The sequence below is a fragment of the Caenorhabditis briggsae genome (assembly GCF_000004555.2).
Source record: "Caenorhabditis briggsae complete genome, chrX, whole genome shotgun sequence".
Classification (NCBI taxonomy): Eukaryota; Metazoa; Nematoda; class Chromadorea; order Rhabditida; family Rhabditidae; genus Caenorhabditis; species Caenorhabditis briggsae.
This window is the reverse complement of record NC_013491.2, coordinates 15,954,561-15,979,505: the sequence shown is the minus strand read 5'-3', so window position 1 is coordinate 15,979,505 and position 24,945 is coordinate 15,954,561. Positions and strand designations below refer to the sequence as shown.

General features: G+C 37.1%; 2 protein-coding genes across 2 annotated transcripts; one reads left to right on the top strand and one right to left on the bottom strand.

Annotated features, from left to right (window-relative positions):
* Positions 1–6,247: 6,247 nt before the first annotated feature.
* Positions 6,248–6,789, top strand: CBG15431 (the record flags this gene model as incomplete). Its single annotated transcript, XM_002645322.1, has 2 exons — positions 6,248–6,595; positions 6,649–6,789. 2 exons carry the CDS (start codon positions 6,248–6,250, stop codon positions 6,787–6,789), a joined length of 489 nt encoding a protein of 162 aa, XP_002645368.1.
* Positions 6,790–12,270: 5,481 nt separating this feature from the next.
* CBG15433 lies at positions 12,271–16,011 on the bottom strand (the record flags this gene model as incomplete). Its single annotated transcript, XM_002645323.1, has 2 exons — positions 12,271–12,714; positions 16,006–16,011. 2 exons carry the CDS (start codon positions 16,009–16,011, stop codon positions 12,271–12,273), a joined length of 450 nt encoding a protein of 149 aa, XP_002645369.1.
* Between the last annotated feature and the right edge of the window lie 8,934 nt (positions 16,012–24,945).

Sequence of the window (24,945 nt, the reverse complement as noted above, 5' to 3'; positions counted from 1 at the left end):
GGTTCCTATTTCAATCGCGCGCGAACGCGGAGCGTCCGTAACGGATTGTTCGCGAATCACCTGTGAAAGCGTGGAAAATCTGAAAAAAAACCTCGTAAATCTACACATACACAACCGTACTCCTCTTCTTTGTTGCCCTCAAGTCGTTGCAAGACCCTGACCCGTTGTTCAGTGTGCGCGCGAGCTTTCTTTGGGTCACTTACACTAACGGGCTATTTTGTGCAAAAAAGAGCACAGAAAATGAAAAGAAATAGAAAGCCAACTAGAGGGGTGCCGGTGCGCCTCTGGCGCAATTTTAGTATGAGACGGTTATGTTGTTCCAGAAACATATTTAACAGAAAATGTATAAGATGGTTTTACTTATATTAAAATCTATTATTGTTGGCGAAAAAAACACTATGTGCACACAAAATTGGGATATAAAATGTGAAATTTTTATTGAATAAGAAAACAATTTCAAATGAAATATCCACGTTGGAACCTCGTTCAGATATTCCTTCGTGAACAGCCGATTTTGGGCAGTCCTAAATGCGTATTCTATCGAAATGCCTATTACGACGTAAGAAGACCGCACATCGAGGAGGATTCTCGCCAAACCATCCAACAATCATCCCCACAAAATGAAGATTAGTTGGAATTTGAAACGTTTGAGTGGAATCGATTCCCAGTATCACTTTGGTCCCTTCTCTTTGGACTTTTCTGAGGGTTTCCATCATTTTGGAGTGACCATGTCTATTGCCGCAAGCATCGAGAATGAAATCATAAGGAAATAGTTTCTCGATTTCCTTTTGAGCTCCGTCGCTGATGAGCGTTCTCAAATGTTTCAAGGTGCGGATCGGTATTCGAACGGAGTCTCTGTTAGGGCAGCAACATTCACAAACTGTTTTCTTTTGCAATGCACTGATGCTCCAGAGATCAGAACTCTTTTGTCCGAGTTTAGCAGGAGCTCCATGGGCATTTTGGAAATCTGCCCAAGACCTTCACTATGAACCACCATTCGAATTCCTTCATCCGCCCAATGCCACGTTTCACAGAAGAACTTCGCTTGTTTGGATTTCGGTATATTTTCCAAGCGGTATATCAGACCATCTGGCAATTTTCGACAGTTCATGGAATTTGCAGTATATCAATAAGCAACTCACTGAGCGAAAAGATATCCAAACATCCACGGAAACTGAACTTCGGATCAAAGTACCCTTCAATGTTTTTAGCCTTTCTGGTGGTGAGTGCGTTTGTGAGGTTCTTTAAGAACGTTTGGATTTGTTGATCCGTCTCGCTGATAGAGTCTTCAGAAATCATCAGTAAAAGATGGGAAGAAAAAAAGGTGAGTTAGCCACAAAAATTCAATGTTTTTTTTCGCAAAAATAATATGTGAAAAATTCGAAAAATATGTTTTTGAGCCCCAAAATCTGAATGAATTTTTTCAAAATACTAATGGAAATCTGAAGGTTACCAGTCAGAAGAAACAAAATGGTATTCCACCAACTTTGGGAAATAAAGTAAAAAAAGAAAAGAAAAAATTATTACAAAAATAGAACTCGATTTTAGAATTTTAAAATCCTTTTTTCAAACAGAAAATCCAGTGAATACATGGAAGCATTTTCTAAGATCCTGTATTTCCAATAGATCCTCTTCTCCTTCTGAGCATCTCCGGGTCTGCTTGAAAGTCCTGAATTTCTTCACAAGACGACGAGGATCCACCTTTCACGTTATATTCAACTTCTAGTCATTCATCAACACATTTTCTGTACTCACATTACTAATAGGCTAATGTTAAAAGTTAATTTTAGAAAATTTTTATATTTGGTATTTCATCAGATTCCATGTCTGTCAAAATAATGAACTGCTCGTGGAGCACCTGTGTTAGGCTGCAACGTCATAATATGTGGTTTGAATAAATTACATATGATTCTAGTCAACCGGAAGAAGACACTAACCAAACCAATATAAAAATAGAACATGTACATCTGAGTATCCGGATTAGAAATGTGATATCCTACTGTAATCCGAATAAACGAAACTGATATCAGACGCACTTATCAATCGGACTAATCCTATTCTTGTGTTCGTCCCCATTCTCTTTAATCCGACTGTTTGGTACAAGAAAATGGAAGATTCACTTAGCAGAATATGCAGTTGTTGAGAAAACTTTTACAAGAACATCAAATCCGACAATGAAAACTGGGAACTGAACAGATCCAGAGAAAGGATGGTAGATATGTATATGCCGAAAGTAATACTTTACAGCAGATCACATGAGCTTATAAAACAGTCAGACATAGTTATGAAACAAAGAATTGAAGTTGGATATGACGTGATTATTGGAGTTGCACGCCACATGAGACATGTTGTAATAAAGATAATCTCACGGTATACTAAATGCAAATCTACTGAATACAAGCCTACTAATACAGATGAACCATATCGAATATTGTAGCTGGGATTTTGTATCTAAACAGAAAAAACTGTTCAGTTGTTCTTAAATTCAGTTTTCTATTCAGTTCGTCTAGCGATGAATCATCATTAAATCTGAGCGGTTAGTGTGAACTCTTCCGATTGACTACAATCAGATGCAACTTACTCGAATTACGTTTTATGACGTTGAAGACTTCACTGACACGTACACATGTAGAAATTATACCTAATTCTTTTAATAAACGCTGACCTGAATCCGATAAATTGTATGTCATAATATCACCAATATTTTGTCTGTTGACAAAAGGAAATTTTTTATGAAACTGCGGTCAAAGATTAATTACAGATACAAGCGTGTGTACATTTTATCAGAAAGTCTTGTATATTTTATCAGATTCCGTGTTTGTCAAAATGATAAACTACTCGTTAAGCACCTGTGGTTTGTGCTAGTCTTCAACGTCAGAAAATTTGATTCGAGTAAGTTGCATCTGATTCAAGTCAAGCGGAAGAGTTCACATTAACCACAGCGAGTAGATGATGAGTGATGTGACCATACAAACTGTTTTGCATACCCATTAGAAACTGCAAAGTTTTAAGCTGTCTGACGTGAAGAATTCAAAAACTGAGAATCAACATTCACAAAAAAAATAGAACATCTGCATCAGAGTTTCCGGATTAAAAATGTGATATCTTACTGTAATCCGAATTAGCGAAACTGATATCAGACGCACTTATCAATCGGGCTAATCCGATTCTTGTGTTCATCCCACATTCTCTTCAATCCGACTGTTTGGTACAAGAGCATGGAAGCTTCATTTTGCAGAATATGCAGTTGTTATGCAACTTATACTAGAACACCAAGTTTGACAGCGATGAAAAACGGAAACTGAACATATACATTTCTCCGGAATGCCAAAAGTTATCCACAATCCATTTCCGGGGATTAACATTTGACTGAAACAACTATACCGGAAACAAATAAATCCAAAACCTGGAATCAAATAACATTTTTTGGAACCCTCAAAATTTGAAAACAAACAGATTGGTGTAGCGATTGGTGTATTCATGCGCTCAAAATCACATAAAAAATCAAAATCAAGGAAGCCCTGTATATTTTATCAACTTCCATGTCTGTCAAAATGATAAACTACTCGTGGAGCACCTGTGCTAGTCTTCAACGTCATAAAATGTGATTTGAATTAGTTTCATCTGATTTCAGTCTAGAAGAGTTCATACTAACCACTGAGATTAGATGAAAAGCTATGTGAATGCAGAACTCTTATTTCATAATCCCATTAGAGAAACAGTAGGAGATGTATGCCGGTTCAATTTTTTCAATAATTCTGGACGGAGATTGTACGCGTCGCCAAAAATGTCATACCATTTCAATATAGAAACTGCCATAGTGATCCACAACATCCGGAGGTTGACAAACACCGGGAATCAGAAAACAAATTTTTGGAAGGCTGAAAATTTGAAAAAACAATGAATATTGTAGCGATTGGTGTAATTAAATATCAATATCCCGAGATAACTCTAGTGAAGTTTTTGGCTGTCTGACGTCCAGAAATCAAAAACTTAGAACCAATGTGCGCATAAAAATAGAACATGTACATCTGAGTTTCCGGATTAGAAGTGTGATATCCTACTGAAATCCGAATAAGCGAAACTGATATCAGACGCACTTATCAATCGGACTAATCCGATTCTTGTCCCACATTCTCTTTAATCTGAATTTTTGGCACAAAAACATAAAAAATTCATTTTTTTCAGATATTGCAGCAGTTGAGCAAGTTCCACTAGAATATTCAGACTGGCAGCGCAGAAAACCGGAAACTTGTAAAACAGATTCATTTCAATATCCGGAATTTCAGGGTGAACCACAATCAATTTCCGAGGATTGACATTTGACTGAAACGACTGTACCGGAAATAAAAAATTGGAATCAAACACCATGTTTTTTTCTGAAATTCTGAAAATTTGAAACAATCAGATTGGTGTGGCGATTGGTGTAATTATGTGCTTTAAATTTATTAGTTTCTCTCAAGTGCGTACAGGACATACCGCTTTTTCAAGCTTTTCATTTTTTAGCAGTTCTTGACTGAGGAAAAATGCGTCACATAAAAAAACGGTGTTCAAAAAACCAAGTACAAAACCAACAAAGCACATGTGATGAACACCGATACATTGGTCTAATTTTCAAAAGAGTCAATGCAAGTTCTCGACAGAAGATGATATCACGTTCTCTTCATTTTTAGGAATCTTTGTGGTTTTTCAAATTGCTGGAACTGTGTTTGGCTAAAAACAGTAGACTAGGTTCTCAAACATTTCATTTGAAAACCAGTGAGTTGCGTAAAACATGTTTTCAGAACGTGAAAATTTACACCAAAATCAAATATACAATATTTTGATTTATTGAAGAAGCTGTTTATGCCGGTGCTGCTTGAGATCGGTTGACTATGCCTGGACGTGTCATCTTGTCTTTCTCAAATCGGGCTCCAACATCACATGAAGGCGTTAGGCTGACGTCTTGAAACATTGAAGAAAAACGTGAAATATCGTAAACTTGTCTTGAACTTTTGAACAAGACTTTACATTCCACTTCACCGGATGTCTAGTAATCTCGTGAGATCTGTTCTTGAGTTTAGGCTTTATCACGTCTTCTGGCGAAGACACATTTAAAGAACGAGCTGTTTATGTCGTTGCTGAAATCTCTGGGTTTATCTATTTTTAAACATTTCAGCGTCTCCTCGTGCTCGGCATTTTCGTTCGAACTAATCTTCGGAACTTTCGTTCTCCTCAAACCACATGCACTCTTTCTTCTCTAAAAAACATAATCTGAGCCGAGACTCTTCTCTGACGTCGTCCACTTCGGCAAGTACCAGGCACTGCCACGCCATTGGAATATCTTCCTCTCTTCAGAACACCTTGTTTGTGCTGTCTTCTCTCGTGCTCGAATGACTTCTCCGCTGACTGTTTTTTTTTCTCTAAAAAAAACTCTCACCCAGAGCTGAAGCAGGCTAAAACAGATGCCAGAGAATTCTTGGAGTCCACAGAAAGTGGACATGACTACAAACACATCATATAAAAATGGAAGGGTCCTTTGAAAAATAAAAAAAAACTGATGAAAAAACAGGAAGTGGTCCCTTGAGAAAAATAAAGGAAATTTTGCTGGAGCTCATGTACTAAACATCCAGGTGGCAGATGTGACGAATGTTGAGGGAAAAAATGAAAAATAAGGAGATCCAATTTTTTAGGAACACCAGGTTGGCAGAAGAGAGAATTGTTGAGGAAATTGAAAGTTATTCAAAAATCAAGCGCAGCGATAGCATTTTTAGTATTGTAGAGTCCTCATAATTCTTATGAAATATAAGTGGGTGCTGAACGGAATTTGTTGTGATCTTTAAAATTGACGATGAGCCGCTTGCACATTCTGAACCATCTTAGGACATTTATCAGATGAAAAAAAAACTGCTCCCTTAGATCCAATCTCTTAGAGTGTTTCATTGATCTTCCTGCCCTTTTTGTAGCTGATGCCCAGATCATACTGATTTTTGGTTTCATCTCCAACTTGCGCTTCCCACGAGATTGAGATCATGAACCGTAAAATCTCCATATTTTCTCTAACATCTCTTCCTATTCAACTTCTGCATCACAGAGCATTCCTTCCTCCACATTTCCCCGCCCCTTCCCTCTCTTTTTCATGCTCAAGAGAGGCTCCGCCCATTTTAAGCCATCTTTTAAAAGCAGCGTTCTGAGCACTACTCTTCATTATTGTGAGCCAGTTCCACACGAGAAGGCTCTTCTACTTCTCCTTCTTCTTTATTCCACCATGTTCTCCAGAACTGCTGTTCTCCTCTCGTGTTTGGCTATTGCCAGCTCGGGCTTCAGTGTCCGTTCATCGGCCAAGAACACTGTTCAAGATGCTCATGAACAGCTCACCAAGCTCATTCGCTGCTGGGAGCCGATCGAAGAGAACGTTGCTGGAAATCACTTCTCCGGCGAGCACCGACTCAGCGAGCCAATCTACGAGCTCTGCTCCTACATGCCAGACCCAAAAGACTTCAACAAAGGATACGTCAACGGCGTCGACATGGACTCTGATGACTACACCAACGTTCTCAGCTTCTTCCACATCACCCACCCCAGACTTGCCATGCTCAATGTCTGTCTTCAAGAGGTAAGTTACAGGAAATCCCTTCAGTAAAAGAGATATCATCTGTTCAATTTCAGGGTTTCCAATTCCACGCCGCCGGACGCCCATCGCAGACTTCGATCCGCTGCCTGTGTAAGAGAGATGGCTGCAACTTACCAAAGGGATTCACAACTTTCCTGGACTTCAACAAGCTCCCAATGCCAGAGACGGCATTCTAAATCCCCTCCCCTTTCATCATTCATCTCGCCATCCCTAATGTCTTGAATTAAACTTATAATAATCCCCCAGTTCTCATGCTCCGAAAAAAGTTTTTCCCCGATTGTTTTTCTTCCGATACCGTGATATCAATGGCCCCCTTGAATCGAATAAAGATGTGAAAGTTAAAAAACGCCTGGTTTCCTTATTGGTAATTGATAAAGATTTTTCAGGAGCACAGAATGAGATCCTCAAGACATTTTCGTTATCCAAAGAGATATGAGATCTCTGTAAAAATGTGCAAAATCGTGAAATGTAATTGTAGATTCAGCAGATAACAATCAGAAGTAATTTTCTGGTTTTATCAAGTTATTGTTCTGGAGCACAAGTTCACCAGAATACAAAAACGAAAAATTAAGGAGCATTGAATTCCGATGGATCTGATCAAATTTCGACAATATAAAAGCCGAGCGGAACCAGGTAGATCTTCAAAACTTTCAGAAAACAAAGGAACTATTTAGCATAGATTAATCGTTCACGGGACTTTCCTGGTCGTGATCTCCAAGGCCTTCATGTGCTTTGAAATGTGCCTTTGCCAGAAAACGTGATAAAGACAAAATCGAGAATAGAACCCCACCATGCATGACGTGGGCCGGGCCGGTGGAGGAATTTTCACTGGCCCGGCCCGGCTGGACCGGGTTTTTGAGGCAAATGTTTTAAAGAGTCATTTTTTGAGAGAAAATTGGATTTTTGGGAACATTTTATCAAAAGTTCTTCGTTTTCAGGTTTAAGGAGGGTCATGGGATAAATTTCGTGCTTTAAAATGATTATTTTGACAAAAAGGTATCAAAAATTATAAGAAAATTTTTGAAATTTTCGGAACCCGGGCCGGCGGGCCGGGCCTGGCCGGGATAATTTTTCTCCAGTGCGGGCCGGACCGAGATTTAGCAAATATGAACCCCACGACATCGCCAGAAATCCGGTGAAGTGGAATGTAAATTCTTGTTTCAAAGTACAAGACAATTTTCACGAGGTTTCTTGTTTTTCTTATGTTTCAAGACGTCAGCACAACGCCTTCATGTGATGTTGGAGCCGAATCCGAGGACCGCAAGATCAGACGGCAAATTATAGTCAACCACACAAGCTTATCGGAAACGTGTACTATGTTGCATGGGAAGTTTGAGAAAATAATCGAAACACCTAACGTGAAAAAGTCAAGGTTAGCAGCAAAAATCAGATGCCTTATTACCACATTTTAATCAGTGTTGCTTACATGTACATCATTATTTTTTGCTCAAAATTGGTCATCCAGAAATTTAAGGCGAGAATCATATTCAGAATACATAATTTTTTTGAATTAACTCGGGTGATCTAGTTTATACATAAAACTGAACGAATAATGGTAATAAAACTGAAAAATCGCTTGAACAATCTTGGAACCATGGTAGAAATTGGGCAGCTCAGAATCGGGAACCCAATAATCTAGAACTATAATTTGAGTGGGTTCTGAGGTCACTGTAAATAATTTTTTGTCCAATCAGGATAGTAGGAGATTCATCATAATTCTTCGATATTTTTGGAAAACTGAAAAATATAGTGTGGTGTAATCAGTGTGTCTTTTCGAGAGAAAATTTCTTGTAAAAAATTTCTCGAGGAATTTTTTGAGGAATGAGTTAATCGAAGTTTCTCGAAAAATGCACAATGCGGAATTTCGGAATTTCGTTGGTGACATTTTGACATGAGGGCCTAACTTTTGAAAATTGGGTTTCCTAGGCCACCACGCTAAAATGACCTAGAATAGGTCTGTGTTTACCTGGTGTGTTTTCTTGGTCATTTTGAAGCGGTAGCCTGAAAAATCAATCTGGCAAAAGTTAGGTCACCATGCCGAAATGACATAAAAATTACAACAGGGTCATGTTAGGCCATCTTTAGGCCAAAAATAGATGGTGGCTTAGAAAACCCAACTGGCAAAAATTAGGCCACCATGTCAAAATGTGTTCGTTTTTCTCAAAATTTTTCGAAGAATTCATAGAGGATTTTTTTGAAAAATTTCTACAGATCGTGTCGAAAGGACACACTGGTGTTAATTAAAAAAATACATCGTTATTTCTTGTGATATGTTCTGCAATGTCTCACTTTCTTTGGGGGTTCTCCTATTTCCTCCCTCATCGTGGCCAATCACAATTGCATTATTGCCCCAGTTGAACTAGACGTACGTGACGCGACACGCACGCGGTTGAGAGAAAAGACGCAGAAATAGGCGAGAGGATATTCCGTTGCCGTTTTCCGTTTTGCCGTAGGTTTTCAGATATTTTTTTCTGTTCTCGTCTTAATTGGGTGGAGAAATAGAAAATTCTGTTTGCATTTTTCTGAAAATTCGCTAATATTATAGCGGAAACTAAACGAAAATTGATTTTTTTTTAGTTAGCTGAAAAAAATTGAAAAAGCTGAAAAAACCTATCAGCAAGTATCTGTATAAGCACACCCGGTGGTTACAGGATTCTGCAAAAAACTTCTTCACGTTGTCCATGTTTGAAGGACAGAATCCAGAAATTGAATTCGAAATAACAAACGATGGAACGCGTTTGGAAAATATTTGCAAGATCACAGTGAATGCAATCACCTACAAATATAAAATTAAAGCCAACCACGGTGCCGGAGGAAACAATAAAGGTAATTTTTCAACTTTTCAAATTTTACGATTCTGCTTCAGCCAGTCGTTGGGACCTCGATATCATCGAACTTTATTGTTTTAAACTTCTCGAGTCGATTGGAGTGGGTCCTAAAACTGTGATTATTCCGAAGTGTGGTGCATCCGAACCATTATTTTATATTGGAAACGAGTTGTTGGCAGATTTCCATCAACTCGACTGAACAAAGTTAGTTTTCACAAACTATTATTTAATTTATGTAATGCGATATTTTAGTTGATACAACTGAAGCCACTCATGCTGTTGTTCACGTCCATTTTTTGGCCGTCATGCTTTCCCTTGATGACATTCACGAAGAAATTTTTGGTTTCAATGCCAACTCCGATCCAATTATAATGGATTTCATGATGTCTAATTATCGAGATCTCCAGAACATATTCTTGTTATTAGGTTGGCGGGAAAGTCTTTGTCACTTTTTCAATAGTTTATTTCTCAAAGAAAAAATAACCGAATAATTAATTATATTGTCCATCATTATCAACAACATGTCTCCAACGTTCCCTCAATTTATGGATTCCATTGCGGTAGAATCCAGCCGGGCGTGAGGCAAAGTATTGTTTGAGTGCCTCTTCGACCGCTCCACGGGAATTGAAGCTTCTTCCTTCGAAGGCACGTGTCATATCGCCAAATAACCAATAGTCGGAAGGAGCAAGATCAGGAGAATACGGGGGGTGAGGGAGAACATTCCATCCATATCCCATCAGCTCCTGCTTCACTTGTTTCGAAACATGTGGGCGAGCGTTATCATGTTGATAGTACACTTTCTTGTCTTTCAGGGCCGAACGGTCGACTGCTTTCTTGAGGTTTCGTAGTTGAGTAGTGTAGAGGTCTCCAGTTATTGTTTTGCCCTCGGGCAGAAGTTCCCAGTAGATGGGGCCGTCCACTCCCCACCACACAGAGAGCATAACTTTTTTCGGATGAAGGTCGGGTTTGGGGACATCATGTGGGCTCTCTCCTTCTCCAACCCACTGGGATTTCCTGTGGTGATTATCGTAGAAGACCCACTTCTCATCTCCGGTTATTAGCCGGTCCAGCCATCGATCGCCCGCGTGGAGAGTGAGAAGAGTAATCGAATCGTCGACTCGGCGGTCAAGGTTGGCTTGAGTCAGGTGATGAGGTATGAATCGACCAAAAAGTTTTCTCATTCCAAGAGACTTCAAACCTTCAAGGACTGTGCTATGGTGAACTCCGAATGTGACAGCTAGTTCACGGCTAGATTGAAATGGATCCGATTGCAATGCGTGCTTCAGCTTGTCCAAATCCAACTCACGGGGTCTCCCAGAGCGATCCTTTTCATCGAGCGAGAAGTCATCTTTTTCGAAACCATGGAACCAATTGCGAATAGTATTGTAGTGAGGGGCATGTGTGTTGTACACATTCTTCAAGAAAGTTTCCGAATCCTTCATCGTGGTGTGAGATAGGAAGAGGTAAATCAAAACATGTCTGATGTGAATAGCAGTGGGAACAAACATATCGTTTCAATTACAGATGAGGAGCAGGGAAGGAGATGGGGACTTGTTTATATGGAAGGTTCTTATCACCTTGTTATTCACTAAAGTCGATATCATACACAGCCTCCATATACGAGAACAGTGATTAAACAAACAGAGTGACAAAGACTTTCCCGCCAACCTAATACAACGACTATATTATTTTTTCAACCCGAGCTCGCGATGTATTGTTCAAATGTGATTCTACAACAAGACTTCAAATTGCCGAAGATGCCATTCGGAAGTGGAATTTTATGGACAAGTTGGGCGAGATTCTAGAATTGATAAACAAAGAAACAGTGGATTTTGGTTTAAGACATTCGGACTTTGACAAGAAGAAACGAAATTCAGATGAGTTTGTCGAAAATGTCGGATTCAATATCCTGGAGTTGTCTCGCGATTGAACACTGTTGTGCTCTTTCATAAACTACTGACTGTTTTTTTCTATTTTTTCATCAAACTTTATTCTACACTATAGCCCCGCCCACTATTTTTTCTATGCATCAACGTGAGTTTAACTATAGTAGTTGCCAAAGCCGTTACCAACCCTTACCCTTTTATATAAACCAGTTATCAGAGCCATCATGTCATTTTATTTTTTTTAAAATTTGTTTTTTTAATAATTATTTAATAGGGAGTCATGTAACCCAGGGTTTTCGGAAGATTTTTTGTTAGGATTACTGGTTTTTTTGAATATATTTGATTTTAAAGTATTCCAGTGATTGTACTTATTCGTTATTCAATTTCGATCGAATATAAAACTCAATTTGTTATATACAACTTGGTGTTTCTTTTGAATTTTTTATCTAGAACCTGATAGCCCAATAAGTTGTGTGCGAGTTGGGGGCCAACCTGTTCTCGTTTTTGCAATGATCGCAGTACTTTGTTCGGTTCTCACTGAGAATTCTAACAGACTTTGAAAAAAATATTTCAGAAATTTCGACAACTCAAAAACTTTTTGACTGTGGCGAAATTTCAAAATATTGTCCAATAGGAAATATAATTAATTCAATGTGCATTTACTGTAGCTCAATTACTGGTTCGAATACCCTGCTCGAAATATTCTTGTCAAATTTAGTAGTATTTTTTGAAAACTGAAAAGTATTAGATTATAATGTTTATTTTTGAATCTAATAGAAAGTTAGAAAAAAACAGGAAAACAATTGAAAGTAGACACTTTAGATATTCTCATTCGCTCTGGTTGCGATGAATAAGGTGTAGTTTTTCGGCATTCAACGGAGTTTCCATTTCTCAGCGGCGATCAGATTTGGGTCACAGGAGTGGTTGACGAACTTCGCTTGGTTTACAGACATTGTGACATCAATGATATAGACGACGAATCCAAAGAATTTCGAAATTTGGCCATTCCATGAAGCTTCCACTCTTCAGCGGAATTTGGATCGCACGAATGATTCACAAATTTTGCCTGGTTTCCTGAGAGTGTTGCGTCGATTGCGTGGTTTCCAGAATCCAAAAAGGTGGGCATCATTTTGGATTTGCACGTTTCGCTTCTTCTGATCTTCTCTTCCTCCGTGATGTGATCGCATGGGCTCGGTTCCACTGCAGTCGGTCCTGTCTGCTTGATGATTCTGATTCCATAATTCCGGAACTTCTGATTTCGATAACTAAATCTTTTGTTGGTAAAGCAAGATTCCGAGTATTCTTTCCTGTTGCAGACATTCGGGCAGCTATCGTCGGGACATTTGCATTCTTGGTCGCATTTGAGAATACATATTGAATAGAGGAGCTGAGATATAGCTTTGGGAGTCAAATTGGGACATGTCCTTTTTACCAATTAGGAAACAGAAAGGAATAAAAAAGTTCAGAAAAATAAAGGGTAGCATCCTATCAGACGGTTGCTTGTGAGAACATTCTCATAACAACATGAGAGTTCTCAAGTTATTATTGAGAATGAATGTTTTCGAGAAAACTATTTCTCTATATATACCCACCGTATGCCCCGCCCCTTCCAGAAATGATGATAATGACAAAACAAATCTCAGAATTGATGATATTAATATGTAACTAACTGTAAACAAGAATTGTCATCAATTATGAAGGAGTGGAATCATGTAGATGAGATATGAGGTTATCGTTTTGAATGCCGGATGTGCGAGAAACAGGATGGTCATAACTAATAAATTGTTAAAAAACTACAAGTTTTTGGAGAGAAAAATTTCATATGAGTATTTCAAAAAATCGACTGCTTAGAGGCGGAAATTAGCGAACATTTGAAGCGTTATGCTGTAAAACTTTCGAAAATGATGAGAACATACAACGCGACCACAGAAAAAAGGGGTGGAGCCTATTATTTTTTGTCCGCAAGTGTGTTTTGGCTGTTCGACTGACTATAACTATAGCTAGAAAAGAAGGAGTGGTATGAAAACTTGGTTCCTGATGTAATCGACTACGTAAAATTCGATTATGTAACTGTTTTCATTGAAAAGAGGGCACGAAAAAAGAAAAATGCAATAAACTAAAGTTGGAGGCAGAAAAATGTCAGGGAAAATGTAATGGAAGTCGGTAACGCATAATTTTTTGTTGTTCCCAGTAGCTGAAAACTTTTTCAAAAAGGAAATTATAATGAAAATTTCAGAAAAGTTGTCCGAAAATAGTACTTTCAGCCGAACTGGTTGTAAATATTAAAATTTTCAGCGACAACATGTAAAAATGATGTTACCAATAGATAATACTCTTGACTCTTGAGCATTATACTAACAAATTGTGAACAAAATTAGAGCATCAAAAAGTATTTTAGTTTCAGTCGAAAGCTGTCATTGAAATTTTCGCCAATTCAGCATTAATGGAGGTCTGTAACGCATGATTTCTTTACATATTCGGATTCTACAAAAAATTTCACATAAAATGATATGTGGGACATATTCCAAATAGTTGCGCGAAAAAAAATGCTAAGCAGTTTTGTCTTAAAATTTCCCGAAATTCGTCGAAAAAAATGTGCGTATTTGGTGTACTGCTAATTAGGAAGAGGAGATTAATTTGAAATAAAATGATTTCAGGGAAAACAGTTTGAAAAAAATGTTTTGGTCCCTAAACATACATAAGGGATTTTGTAAATTTTGGGTTTTTTGAGGTCGCGAAAATTTGTAGATTTTTTTAATTTTGAATATTTAGGTCGTCATTTCAAAAAACCCAAAATTCACAAAAACCCGTCATGTGTGGATAAGAAGCACCAAAAAATTTAAAGAATCCAAACGTTTCTTTAGTAAATGAGAAAAAAAATGGCACTCTTCTAGAATCACGGAACGAAAAAAAATATCACGGAACAAACAATCACGGAACGAAAAAAAAATCACGGAACGAAAAATAAAATCACGGAACGAAAATTTTGGGTAATCCAAAAATTGCTAGGACCTTCATTCAAGTACTATCCTGAAATCTAACCTTGATATTACATTTTTTGCTCAGTATCCAAAATGACACCTGAAATGTGGTATATTGAGTCCTTAAGGTACAATAGTTGATAGCGTGCATGGTTAATAGGTTACATAGGACCTTTCCCAGATGTTCTGAGGATCATGGGACATATGAGAGTTAGGTTAGAGACTGCAACGAGCAGAGTTATCAAACTTCCCGTCGTTTTTTGGGTGTCCCACATGAAGGAAACATGATGGTTCAGCCTAAGCCTATAATTGAAGAAATCTTTTCTAATTCAAAATTAGTCTTCTTGAACAAAATATTGGTCCGGAATAAGAATAGTCTTGGTCCAAATTAAGTAGAAATCGTGGCATGAAATTTCTTGCCTCGGATTTTTCATTTTTCAAAAATTCGATGATATTTTTGGGTTGAGGAAGTTTTTTTCAACCACTTCTTTCAGGCTCTTTCAGGCTGAAACGCCATGCTTCTTTTATTTGGAACACCCTAAAATGTCAGCAAGCTCAATAACTGCTCGATGTAGCTTTAAACTGAGTTTTCAGATGTTCTACAGGTCCTATGTAACCTGTTAACTAGCGTATCTTAAAAAATTGATATACCCTTTTTAGTATACCTTGGGTATTGGAAAAAGTAAAATTGATGCCAAAGTTAGTTATACGGATACTATTTGTCAAAGTAAAGAAGATTGCAGTTTTTTTGGATTACCCAAAATTTTCGTTGCGTGATTTTATTTTTCGTTCCGTGATTTTTTTTCGTTCCGTGATTCTAGAAGAGTGCCAAAAAATTGTATTTATTAACATCTTTGAAACTTTCCTGTCTCATTCTTTAAAAAAATGAACGACGCTGAGCTCGCATTTTTGTTTCCTGACTATAAGTTTTCAATGGTTACAAGGACCGACGAAAAATCATGATAATGATATTATTTTTTCTCTTTTCGAAGAAATTTTAATCTTGTCTCTGCTTAGAAATCAGAACATTATTTATTCATCTATGTTTTCTTAATTTTCAAAGAACAGACCAAACTCAATAAAAGCAAAAATATCTGCAAACAATAAGAAAAACATGATTGATATATTTATAAATAAAACCGAAATATAAAATATCATATTTTTAGAATAATGCATATTTATTCTGACCAATGTCTACAAGAAAATAACAATAAAAATGACAAATCTGAAAATTGCTCAGTGTCGTTCCAGTTGCAATATCGGAACGTGATGTTTGTATTTGTGTGACATTCTTTTCCTCTCACCCAAAAACTCAAAGTTTGGCTACTAGTCAAAAATGAGAAAAATGTGAAAACAGCACCAGTGGTGCGGAACCAAAAGATTTTCAGTCAGGTTTTTGAAAAATCACTTGTTGGGATTTTTGAGAACACGAGACCTAAAAAGTCTTAATTAATTCACATTTCTAACCGCACACCTCTCTGGCCAAGAATACTCTCGATTTACCTTGATTCTAGGGATGAAATAAAATATCAGAATAACTTTTTTTTATTTTTAAAAAACAAATGTCCATCGTTGTCTCTTCTGTTTTTTTCCTCCATCCCAAAACTAGCCATCTCCGTGAAACGACAATTTTACGACTTTTTCTATTGGGGTTGAGAGTAAATCAACTCGAAAGCCCTCTCCGAAAAGAAACAAACCAACATTTCACTTCCTTTCTAGCCCACAACCGGATATTTGAAAAAAAGATAAATTTGGAATTCATATTATTTGAATCGTTAATCAGTACATACCCGAGCTTCAAAAAAGGAACAGTTTGATTATTATTTTAGATATATTGCTTTTACCACTATTCCACAAGCCAGTTTTTAGATTTTTGTTGTCTGAAAACGAGCGCGTTCGGATGTTTATAATGCGCGCTTTTTTTTGAAATCCGAGTTGAAAGAGGTCCGGCTCGAAAGAAAGCAGCTCATTTGTAGGGAAAGGATCTTTCTCATTGGTGCCTATCGTTTTACATCCTCCCCCGTCTTTTTGACTCACGCAGATTTTTTTTCCTCATCTCCCTTTTCTGGCATTAAAAACTTGTTTGTTGTTTTTTTTATTCAAATGTCAGAGGTTTTTTTTCTGGCATTTATAAATAGAACCTGAAGTCTGCTTGGGTTGTTTAGCTATTTATACCTCCAGTTTCTAAAGTAAAAATTCCATAAAAGTGCAACATGTCCCTCATTTCTGTTGCGCTCTTTTGAAAATTGGGATGAATTGGACATCATCATTATGAGTCACCAATAATCATCTAAAATTCAGAATCTCATATTAATTTCAAGGTGCCAAAATCAGTGATTGTGTATAGAGAAAAATGAATGGGAATTTTGTGAAGCGAGAGAAAATCCTGCTCCTGATTTCACGGCAGAGTCAAAAAATTCTCAAAAAAAAAAAGATTTCAAAATAGTTTGAGATGTAGCAAGGCGGTTATGAATTATTAACCATCATGCCCTGATCCTTCTTTTTTCCTGTGATCTTCATAGTCGACTTTTTCCGCAGTAACTTTCGCTCCCTTCTATTTCTGATTTAGTTTCAAATTTTTTATGAACAAGTTTAGAGAAACGTTTTCATATGATGCTAGAATTTGTTTATAAATCGATCATCAACTTATTCCATAATACCCGAAGCATACTTGCAACAGGTTTTACCGGGAGTTTTTATCGAATTTTCGAGGTTCGGCCCGGCTCTTTTCGGTCCAAATTTCTATTATTATTTACAAAAAATTTTGAAAAATATTCAGAATTTTAATGTGAAAACTCTGGCTCTGATTTTTCAAGTATGCAGAAATGTTTTTCGGATGAGCTTCCAAAGCTTCACTGAATTTTATTATTACCGGGCTGAGAAACTAGAAAACCCGGCATCCTGCATTCTCATATATTTTTATCTACCGTAGTTCGAATGGGAATCAAATCCATCTTTCTCCGTTTTGATGCGAACCATCGCAATCATTGCCGCTCCGACGATTTTCTTTGCGAGAGAAAGAAAACGGAGGAAGAAAAGGAGGAGGAGCTCCTCTCGGATGCGGAACCAGTATGATTTGCTCTTTTTTTGATTCGCATCGAGTTCTTTTCCCTTTCCTTTGTCCATCATCACTCCCTCACATCCTATTCTCTTCAAGTTTTTTGTCTGCCGGATCTCTAGTTTGGCCAGTGGTCCGATTTGAAAGAGTTCTTGTATGTTTTGTGGGTTTTTTAAAGAAACAAAAAAGAAGAATTAGCATCATATGCACGTTTCATATACAAAAAAAATTAAAAAAAGGATAATTTGGAAATTTCATCATTTGTTTTCCACAAATGTATCCATTTCTGGATGGATCTGTTTTGAAGAAGAATACTAAAAATAGCAGAAAAATGATGAGTGCCAATTTGAATGCTAATTTATCAAAAGGCCAAGGAAGAGCAAAAATACTGTAGTCTATTTCCTTTTTTCTTTTTTTTTCGTTTATCGCATGTGTATGAGAAATGTTGAATTTCCTTGAAACTGACTAGTTTTTTCTAACAAATTCTCTCTTTTTTTGAGCATCTCATTTTTTCATGTCTCTCTCCTCCAATTAATATTCTTATCGAAAGAACTGGAAAGCCGTTCTCTCAATTTTTTCCACGAACCATTTGTTGTTGTGTTCTTCATTAATTTAGATGGAGTTTTGATGCTTCTTCATTTCTCCTAATTTATCAACACACGTATGTCTAGTACATCCTGTTGATATGACCAGATTCAATCAAAAAGTTTAAATACCCTTCCAAATGCGGTTCTCGTTTTTTATTTTCAAAAAAGTTCCCAAACAGTAACAAGAGGTCCAATTGTATTTAAAAATGATTGCCTAGATTTTTCCTGTCGAATATTCAATTGGTCAATTAACACAGCACTAACATTAGAAAATTGTTTCAAACCGCTTCCTGATTGAAACGTGAAACTGAAGTCAACATTTATTTTTATATCTTATACCTGTAACAGAAGGGCACCCACTTGGGTTCAAGGCAACGGGTCAAAAAACGCGCCCCAATTAACTTTTAGGCCAGAAGAAATTTAATAATTTCAAAGGATCTCACCTATTTACATTCAATCAACGAGTTGCAACACGTGATTTTTTCGCCCGACGCTCAAAAGTTCGATCCTCAGCCAAATAATCCAGCAGCGAATTTTTTCAAATCTCACGTTTACTGGGGCGCCATTTCCGATCCCGTTGTTTTGGACTCAAGTGGGCACCCTGACTTATATTTTTAAAACAAGTTAATTGAGCTCGACAGTGTGGGGACCATTTTTTTACAGATTTGACTGGAATTTTTCACAAAAGAATTATGATGAACTTTTGTCTTTAAAAATAAAATTACGATAGTTTTAGTGTATATCAGCCGGCATTAGTTCAGATAGAGCGTGTTATACGAATTATGGAAAATCAAGTCCAAACAAGTTTTAGTGGTAGCAGAAAGGTACCGGATATTTAAACGATTCAAAGTTGAATTCAACACAAGACGAAGCAGACACAAAAAAAATACCAGACTATAAAAGAAGGACGGCTTTCTCTGAAAAAAATAAAAGGTTCCCATCTTTGTCTCAACCGATGACAAGAGCCGCTTGGCCAGATGAGCGCAAATTGCAGCAATTTGTAATTCTCCAATGTTATTTCTGTGCCTCCCCCTCTCTTTATTCACAATCCGTTTTTTTTCATTTATCTTTTTCTACCCAAAAAAACTTTTCTTTCCTTTTCTTCCCGATTCTTGATTTCAACGTTTGGTTCCTCGCCTAATACAATTTCTTTTGTTATCCTCTTCAGTTTCCGGGATTGTTTACAGTACAAAGATTTCGTGCGCTTTCAGAAGAAAAAAATTTTAGGAACAAATTACGTCATTTTATCTCTCTTTGACTGCTGCTGGTCAGTCTGAACTGAGAGAGCCGTGTTTCGTTATGAATTTTGAAATAATGATCACATCTATCGTCATTCGTGTCTTCATCATCATTTTCCAGTTAGTATAGTTACCTCTAAATCAAAACAAGTTTTCTGATTGCCACTTCTGGGATTATACCATTCCCAAAGCAGACTACGAGGCGGGTACTTGTTATCAATAATGAGAAAAATTATATTGTTTTCACCCAACCCATTTTTTCATCTAGTAAATAAATTTTTACGTTAATTTCACTCATTCTTGTCGACAGGATGGCAATAGCAACAACCGGTAGTCTTTCATAGTAAGTGAAGAACCTAAAAATGGAGGCTAGCATATAATATTTGTGTTATCATGTAAGTATCGTTAGATATTTCGATTTAATTTTTTTACTAGGGAAGATTGGAACTTGCATGTCGAACTTTCAGATGAAACATATATCACTCGAAAGCTGACGACAACGCCTTCCCAAAACTGTATTATGTCTTTGTTAAAAAGTTAGATAATGTAAAGCCTTTTCTAAATAACCACTCCCTTCGTTTCTCACACTTTTGCAAAGTTTCAATCTTAGTTATCCACTCGAACTTTCCTGTTGAAAGTTAGATTTTGCCTGTTCAAAGTTAGAGTATTTGCCTAAAAGTGAACAGCTAAAAGCTGCAATTCGATGCGATTTTCGGCATTCATTCCGATGCTCCTCATCCAGCATCCCCCACTATTTCTTCTTGATTGAGATTGACTAGACAACATCCGCTCCGTTTTTTTTGTCTTCTTCTATCGTCGTTTCAAGACCGACGACACGGCGACCTCTTCTAATCGAGCTCAGTGCTCGAAGCTTGGAAAGGAGAGAAGAAGGGGTCGGAGATGCCGTGACATCTTCATTTGAGTGTTGTGAATCGCTTTTCATTCTATTCTTTCTTCTCTCTTCCTCTCTTTTTTCCAGGGACAGAGAGACAGGTTGAGTAAAAGTTTGGGAGAAAAGTAAAGAAGGAAGAACACAAATTCCGGATAATTTGAGATGGAAAATACAAAAAATGATAACAAGGGCCCAGTTAAATGAATGAAAAAAATATAACTGTAGGGTTTGAGATACTCTGTCTTTTTAATAATAAATCGGGAATGAAAAAATCGAATTTGAAAAAAAACTTATTAGCCCCCTGGGAGTTGAACTGATGGGTCTTACAGCGCCGGTCAGTGAGATGTACGAAAACATGGTTTTTAGTTGGTTTTGACAACTTTCAGGAATCTGGAGCTCGGTTGTAAAGTTTCCGTGATTACATCGGACAGTTTGGAAGATATAAAACAAACCTAAATTGAAGATTTTACGTTTACAGAACATTACAAATACTGGCTTCCAGTTATTTGCTGGTTTCAGAAAGACATATGTTTTTCAAGGTTTTCAGTGCAAAAAACGGCCAGTGAAGGCTGTCTTTTGTGAACTGGCATACAAAGTTTTTAATCTAAGTCTGTTTTACTTCCTCCAAAAACTTCAAAGTGATCGGAAACTTGAAAATCGAGCTCCTGACTATCGAAAAGGGACAAAATGAAAAAAATCAAATAAAAAACAAATTGTCTACGTCTTATTGTCCGGTACTAGAAGAAAAAAGCACGAAAGCCACGCATTGTATATACAGCAATGTACACCGTCACTTCAGAGAACTCCAAAAAAAAAATCAAAAATCTTTTCTTTCCACTTTGAAATCAATAAGTCACCGTCTTATTTCTGATATTCAAATCCTTACATTAGCTTGTTCAAAGCAGAGTGACGGTGCAACTTCTGCCATCGTAGCTCAGCCGGTAGCAACTCAGCACCACCGGTGGAACTTTTGAACTGTAGTAAGAGTCCTAGAGTGACCCAATGAGTTATAAAATCAGAGTGTCGTCGAGAAGATATCTGAAAAATCGGCTAATCTCATTATCCGAATTTTCCAAAAACTGATAATTTTGGAGCTGGCTGAAAAAAAAGTTACAAATTCTCACATCCGACATGGAACCTATCTCTTTTTTTCAGCTGCAAAGAGACATGGGTAAAACAGATATTAAATTCATCTCCTTTTTTTCTCTTGAAATATTTCATCTTCTCATCCACATTCCCGTCCCTCCTCCTTTTTCTCTCTTTTACTTGTGTTGTTTGATTTGATCTGTGCCAGCCGGGTCCTTCTACACTGCTCCTATTCTTGTCCTGAATGAAAGAGAAAGACGTCTTCTTTTGCTTCTTCTTCTTGTCCCCGCCGTCTTCCTTTCTTCTTCTTCTTCTTTTCCTTCTTGACATTCATCGCCTGTCGTTAAAAGAAATGTACCCACACCGCCGCCGACACAACTCAAGAAGCGGGGATTCGAGGCATCTAGAAGCTCTTGGAGCAAAACGCAGAACCTAACTAGATCTCCTATTCTTCTTATTTTCTACTCGTTTTCTCTCTCTCTCCAATATTCTGATTCGCTTTTTTCTGAAACCATGGTCAGAACTGTTGATTTCCAATGGTAGCCTGGTGTCATGGGTTACTGTAGTTTTGGAAATGCAATAATTAGGTCTTTCAATATTACAGCGTTGTAGCTATCTATTTCCTTGAGGTCCCAGCTTCCGATTTCTGTATTCCGGGATGCTATATGTAGTGTTGAAAAATGGAGACATTGCGAAAACTATTTCTTCGAAATCTCAAAAGTTAGTCTTTCGACATATAATTCGAATAGTACACAATTTTAGGGTCATTGGAGCACAAAGCAATTTAGGGGTACAAAATCCTCAATTCGGCGTACAAAATACCGGAAAAATTGAGCTTTGTACTCCCGAAGTGTGGATATTGTACCTCTAAATCACTGTGTTTCTCCTTGTACCCTCCGAATTGTTGTACCCTTCAAATTATGTGCCTAGAAAATTATACTGAAAAATGATAAATCAAAATTTGAGTAGACCAGTTTGTTACAGTGCTCCAATTTCTCAGGAAAAGTTCAATTCCCGTTTAGGAAGCCTTGACTGATCAATCACATTCAATGATGCCAAGTTCAGAACTTCCGCATTCCAACTACAACCAAAATTTTGAATAATGCAACAAACTACCAGAAAGTTGGTTGGAAAGAAATCCACCTGTTCTTGATTTTTTCTGCTTTGTTTCTCCATTAAGTTTTTTTTTCAATTCATGAAATGAATCCAAAACTCATGATCAACAACCTACTCCCTATTGTGTTTGACGTCATTATTTCAGCTCTTGTTTAACCAAAAAAATTTTTTCACAAATACTTTTATGTTTTGTTTTTCATATCCTATTTTCCGGCTAATTAGCTGGGTATACGTTCTTTGTAATCAAAACATGCCTGAGCTACACCAAAACATTCAAAATCCGCTTTTTTGATCGAAATTAGTTTTTGTGATCCTATGAGTCCGTGTGGGAAGATAAGTAAGCGCGAAAAAGGAAGAAAGGACTTAGACCAAAAGTTTACACGCGTTGTCTCTCTCGAGAAAGAAGCTTACAGCGGGGTGACGTTCCCAAGAAACTTGATTTCGGTCCGTCCCAGCGCGAGATTTCTTTTTTTTTCATTTTTCTTGACATGTCCTCTCGTTTGTTCGTCTCCCCGCTTTCACCCATTTCACATATCAAATTCAAAACTGACACCGGAAGATGAGAAAGGAAGAGAAACACTGGAAAAGAACAAAAACCGAAAAACTAAAAATCTTTGATTTGAATACTCTTTCTATTCAATCTTCTCTCCACTAGTTCTCGTCCATGTTTTTCGTTTCATATCTATCAGAAATAAAAAGATGGGGTCATGAACCTTTTTTTCCCGTTTCTCTCATTTTTCATATGGATATTTTCGATTCATTTATGGACTCTTTTGCCTTTCCTCTCTAGTCAACTAGCCTTTCAATTTTGATGCACTTCGAGTCGTTTTGAAGGTTTTGTAAGAGGACCCGGATATCCGACCACCCAGTCATATTGCCATGTGAGAGTGTTTTGTTCGTTTTCGCATAAATTTGGTAGGCTAAGGAAAATAATGGTGGAGACTATCAGAAAATTTTGAGTGTTCATTACATTTCTGATCATTCAATCGTACCGTATTCTAATTCAAGCTAAAATTTTTGATGTTTCGTAATTCTGATTGGGTTTTGAGACACTTATATCTGGTTTTGACAAGAACTCGAGATAAAAAATGACAAAAAATCATGGATGTCGTTCAATTTAAAATTTACTAATTTCAAACTAGAAGTGTTTGGGAAATAGTTCGGAAATGAGGAAGTTCTCAAAACTTTCAACATTTGGGAAGAAAGTTGTAAAAGAGTGTTTCCAATTTTTTTGGAATCAGAGATTTTTCGTACTACGGTTTTTTTTTCGGACTACGGTTTTTTTTTCGGTCTAAGAACGTGCAACATTTCCGGGACTCGAGCGGATAATTTTACAGTATTTTTTTGAGTTTTCGGAATTTATTACTTTTTCTTTGCATTTGTGATTTGAAAGTGAAATTCCGTAACTTGAAAACTCTGAAATTTTGAATATCGAAATTTTCCGAAATCCTATAATTTCCAAAATTGTATTTTTCAACATTCCAAAAATTTCCAAGAAGGCTATTCAGAATATCCCTATGAAAGTAGATAAAATTCAATAACATTGGTTTCTCCCGCCTAAGAATGATAGGACACCTTTCGAAAACCGTTTGCCATCAAGTACTATAAATATTGTGAATGTTTTCTTTTCTATCATTTTAAGTATTTTTGGATTTCACACATATCACATTCATTCTAGTTTCGAAGATACCGTACTTCCTTTGATAGAAGCCCTCCTAAACCATCAACATTGAGCTCACTTATCTCGATTCCTGTAGAAGATGTAAAACATTTCTCAACTGATAAAATATTGGTGATATTATGATAAATATTTTGTCAGTTAACTTTTCATATCTCTCACAAGAACCGAAATAATTGAGCTCAAAGCTGACGGTCTAGGTGGGCTTTAATTAGAGGAGATTCAGTATGTAACAGTTGCATTAAGATTTTCAGAAAACTGCTTTGAATATTTCGAAAACTACTTCATTAACTTGGAAAACGTTGATAAGAATGAATATCTTAGAAAATGTTGATAAAAATGAAGACTATGATCAGATATGGCTCCCTTGGTATTAAAACTCGAATATCGCCAAACTTTTATTCTGCGCCATCTCTAGACCTGCGTCATATGATTGCCCTATCTCAAACCTTCTCCCTATATGAGCACTCTCCCTTGAGTGAGTGAGTCGTCAATTGAAGGGTACGAGACAAGTGTCACCCCTTTGACGAACAGCCCTATAATTTTTGTTCCCATTTTCAAATCTCATGCAACATCTCGTTTTTCCCCGAATCCCATCAGAGAACCCAACCACTCTGGAAGATTGGAAACTGAACTTTTTTTTAGGCTTTTTCAAGTTTTCCTTTCCTTTAATGACTTTTCTCTACGCACACATCACGTCTAAATCTGTCACTGATTTGTCCGTCATACTCTGTCTGGCGAAAATTCCCCCAACGCGAAGCTACTTCAAATTTTAGAACCAGCTGAATTTATGAATGTTTACGTGTCTAGCGCTAGGGGCAACCATACGATGCACTTGACTTTAGTCTTTTCAGGTGTTTTTTGTTTCATTCTGAAAACGAAGCTTGTGAAACGTTGCTGATCTAGTTAAAGTAATGCGATTTCACCTGTTTGTGATCTTTCTTTTCTTTTCCAACTCATTCTCTAAGAAAGTTTCAGTATA